This window comes from Punica granatum, chromosome 1 (assembly GCF_007655135.1).
Source record: "Punica granatum isolate Tunisia-2019 chromosome 1, ASM765513v2, whole genome shotgun sequence".
NCBI classification, from domain to species: Eukaryota; Viridiplantae; Streptophyta; class Magnoliopsida; order Myrtales; family Lythraceae; genus Punica; species Punica granatum.
Genome location: NC_045127.1, coordinates 47,597,643 through 47,601,889, shown reverse-complemented (window position 1 = coordinate 47,601,889; position 4,247 = coordinate 47,597,643). Strand labels below are relative to the sequence as shown.

Here is a 4,247-nt window from a genome sequence, read left to right as displayed (position 1 = left end):
CGAATTACCTGAGCTGGTTTGGTGCTGAACGTCAGCTAGTTGTTACCGAACCGGAGATGATCAAAGATATTCTAAAACGACAAAGATAAGAATTACTCAAAAACCAAAATCCAAGGCTTTGCAAAGAAGTTGCTCTTTGATGGCCTTTTGACATCGGAAGGAGAAAAATAGGCGAGACACCGAAAGCTGGCCAATTATGCCTTCCATCGAGAAAGCTTGAAAGTAAGTTTAATAGTATTAAGATAACAGTGGATTATTGTTTGTCTCCTTGAACAACTCTGTCATCGGCTCAAATCTTTGAGGATCTGCTATTACGAGATGGAGGGCCTGGTCTGCAGAATTCGTTTCCAGCAATGGTGGACAATGTGCATATGATGCTGGAGAAATGGAAAGATCATGAAGGCAAAGAAATAGAGGTCTTCGAAGAGTTCACACTGTTGACATCAGAAGTGATCTCAAGAACAGCTTTTGGAAGCAGCTCTGTCGAGGGGAGGAACATTTTCGAGATGTTGAAGGAGATGGCTGTATTAACATCCAGATATGCTTTCAAAGTGAGGCTTCCTGGCATAAGGTAATCTTAAGTTCACTAAAATTGATTTTGCACCAGCATCTCAAGTGTTCCACCGATTAAATAGCAAGAGGATTGATTTCACATAATTCCGATCCATTGCTAATTGTTATGTTTATCATATTTCTAATCCATGTGTTCGAAACCTTACGGTATGATTATTTATTTCTTGCAGATATTGAAAAAAAAAAATCTGTGATCTCTTCTTGTTGTCATAGAATGCAGATTTAGAAGTCCAATATGACTCGAGCCCAGGCATTATTGTCTTGTTTCCCATTCCTTTTGGGATGTGAAAAGAGACGAATAATTGAGCTTTTCACAACAAAACTATCATTGTTGCTGTAACTTTGCGTTTGTCTGTGCAGTAAGATATGGAAAATGGCGGATAAGATCGCGGGCGAGAAGCTTGAGAAAGGAATTTGCAATGATATCATACGGATAATCAAGAAGAGGGAGGAGAAAATTGCTTCAGGGGAGTCAGATGGGTTCGGCAACGACTTCCTAGGATTACCCGTACAGGCTTTTCTTGAAGAGGACAGGAGCAAGAAAATCACAGTCGATGAATTGGTGGTTGAATGCAAGGCGTTCTATGTAGCTGGACAAGAAACTACAAACGCTACGCTTACATGGATGGTGTTCTTCCTTGCAGTTCATTCTGAATGGCAAGAAGAGGCAAGAAAGGAGGTTCTCAATGTGTTTGGCCGACGAGACCCGTATTATGACGGCATCGCAAAATTGAAGAAGGAAGAAGTTTCGATAGAAATTCCTCTTAATAGTAAGTTGGGACATGAATTCTTAGACCTTAGTGATAGTCGTATACGGAAAATCGGACTCCTTTGTTATGGAAAGTTACTACATTCTGACGTAGCGAAACTAAAGAAACAATTGTAATCTATTGATTTGCGCACGAATGTCAGAAAACAATCTTCTATAACCGTTGATTCTACGAATACTAGGGAATAGGCATCAAATTCGTTGATTCAATCAATGCCAAATTTGGAATAATAGAGAAAATACTCTCTTGAAATTTTATTCATCAAAAACTAAACTATTTTTAGCCCTAGGGTTTACATTGCTTAAATAGGAAGAAACGAAATTGCAACAAATGAAATAAACTATTTTAGGACAAAGGAAATAAACTATTTTAGGAAATTGCAACGAAAGAAATAAACTTTTCTTAAAATATGCAAAAACGCCCAAATAACGTAAAATTGCCTGTTTTCTGCCGCGTCATTCTTTCCTAGATGGAGAGAATTCGCCCTCGAATCGTCATCGTCCGAACTATCACCTTGATCTTCACAAATAGAGAGATTAATATGCTTCTGCTGCTTTTTCACTTGCCACTTGAATATCTTCTTCTCTTTGCGAACTCTTTCTCTTAATTCTTCGTACATAAAATTCCGTACACCTCTTAGCCAATAAACACTTTCACCAAATCTTTGCTTTCTTGATCGAGTCAAGTGCACTTCAACCAACTTTGGCAACTGAATAACCTCCGAAATCGGCACCGTAAGCATCTATGCATCTTTCTTTGCATTGGAAATTTCTTCATCTAGAATATCTTCAATCTGAACACAACAATGAAAAAGTTTATCACCTCCAATATCCTTTAATATGGATTTGTTGATAATGAATGTTGGTTTTCCTTGATCATCAAATACAAATTCTGTAACTTCTTCTTGCTCTTCATCTGGGTATATATCAAAAACTGGATTAGCTTCATCATATGATATGTCTTCAATCCTCCGATCCAATTTGTCCTCCTCCTCAGCACGACGTTGATTAGCCGTTCTTCTGGGCGGCATCGCTAATCCAAGAGCGAACGTGGCTCTGATACCAATTGACGCAGCGAAACTAAAGAACAATTGTAATATGTTGATTCGCGCACGAATACTAGAAAACAATCTTCTATAACTTGTTGATTCTACGAATATCAGGGAATAGGCATCAAATTCATTGATTCAATCAATGCCGAATTTGGGATAATAGAGAAAATACTCTCTTGAAAATTTATTCATCAAAAACTAAACTATTTTTAGCCTTAGGGTTTACATCGCTTAAATAAGAAGAAACGAAATTGCAACAAATGAAATAAACTATTTTAGGATAAAGGAAATAAACTATTTTAGGAAATTGCAACGAAAGAAATAAACTTTTCCTAAAATATGTAAAAATACCCAAATAACATAAAATTGTCTGTTTTCTAGCGCATCACATTCATATTGAACTCCTTTCTATTGGAGATTGATAACATCTTCCAATTGTTGTAATCCTATCTATTTTATGCAGATGACTATGATCATCAATGAGTCACTACGATTGTACACTCCAGGGATTTCATTGAACCGCAAAGTTAACAGGCAAGTAAGGGTTGGGAAACTCATTGTTCCTGCCAACATGGAGTTTTGCGTAGCGAGCCTCAAGGTCCATCACGACCCTAAAATATGGGGAGAAGATGTCCATCTCTTCAACCCTGAGAGGTTCTCGGTAGGCGTCGCCAAAGCCACCGACAACAATCCAGCCGTCTTCTTGCTGTTTGGGATGGGTCCTCGGAACTGTGTGGGGATGAACTTTGCAACCACTGAAGCGAAGATTGCCCTTTCAATGATCCTCCAGCGATACAGCTTCATGCTGTCCCCTACGTACACTCACTCACCCTCTGAGCTCATCACAATTCGCCCACAGTATGGACTTCACGTGATTCTTCACCCACTTCAGAAAGAAGATTAAATTATTAGCGAGTTTGACAGTACCACTCTCTTCTTTGTTTGCAGCGGCTTGAAGCCATGAAATCTTGGAAATAAGTACGTAAATAAGTCTAGGGTCTGGCTTTTAGTTTATGAGAGGGAGGTGATGGTTTATCGAACTTATTCTATAATGTAGAAGATGGTGAAGTGATTACCAATAACTCAGATAATCTTGCATATTGGTTGATTCGTCTAGTTTTTCAAAGTTAGGAATCCTCAAAATCAGAGAGTACAGACTTCATTCGCTGATCTCTATGTGCCTTCATCCCGAACTTCTTTCGTCTCCTCTATCTCACCTCTCTACTCTTGCTGTTCTGTGTTTGTGTAACCCATCCCACCACCTGCTTCACTTCAAAGGGTTCGATCATATGATGAAATTGCCTTCTATACATCTATCCGGGCTATGCAAAGTATTGTCAGGATATATTGTGCCACAAAGCGATTAAAGGTTCTACTCGCAAAACCGATCTTCCTAGTTCAACGTGGGCATTTGTTTTGAAGTTTGAGCACTCTAGTTCTCGAAGAGATTGAGGTACATGGTGGGACAAGAACGGAACATAATAAATTCAGAATATATATCATAGATATTAATTAAGCATTTTATTAATTCCATTCCATGACGTTCACTAAAAGAAATATTATATTTATCAACCATAATTTCCGACAAGAATTTGTCATTGAGAATTTTTGTTAGATTTCCGATTCCTAATCACGAATGGGGGTCGACTTGAAGAGGCCACTGAAGAGGAGCCTGTGGGGAATCCTGAGCGACAGGCTTCGCCCTTCACTTGGAGGACGGACTTCCCGATCGATTCCCTAACGGAATCTATGGTCCTGAGCGGGGCTTCCAAATGCATTCCAAACCTAGAATGTTTTCACCACCCTCCCTCCATTTGTTTGCTCTCATGAGCGTGAGGCCATTCTCTAGGAAT

The 4,247-nt window shown here is 39.0% G+C and overlaps 1 protein-coding gene across 1 annotated transcript; it reads left to right on the top strand.

Annotated features, from left to right (window-relative positions):
- Positions 1 to 353: 353 nt before the first annotated feature.
- On the top strand, positions 354 to 3,298 carry LOC116206895 (cytochrome P450 CYP749A22-like). Its single transcript, XM_031539732.1, has 3 exons — positions 354 to 571; positions 934 to 1,252; positions 2,858 to 3,298. Exons 1-3 carry the CDS (start codon positions 354 to 356, stop codon positions 3,296 to 3,298), a joined length of 978 nt encoding a protein of 325 aa, XP_031395592.1.
- The last annotated feature ends 949 nt before the right edge of the window (positions 3,299 to 4,247 follow it).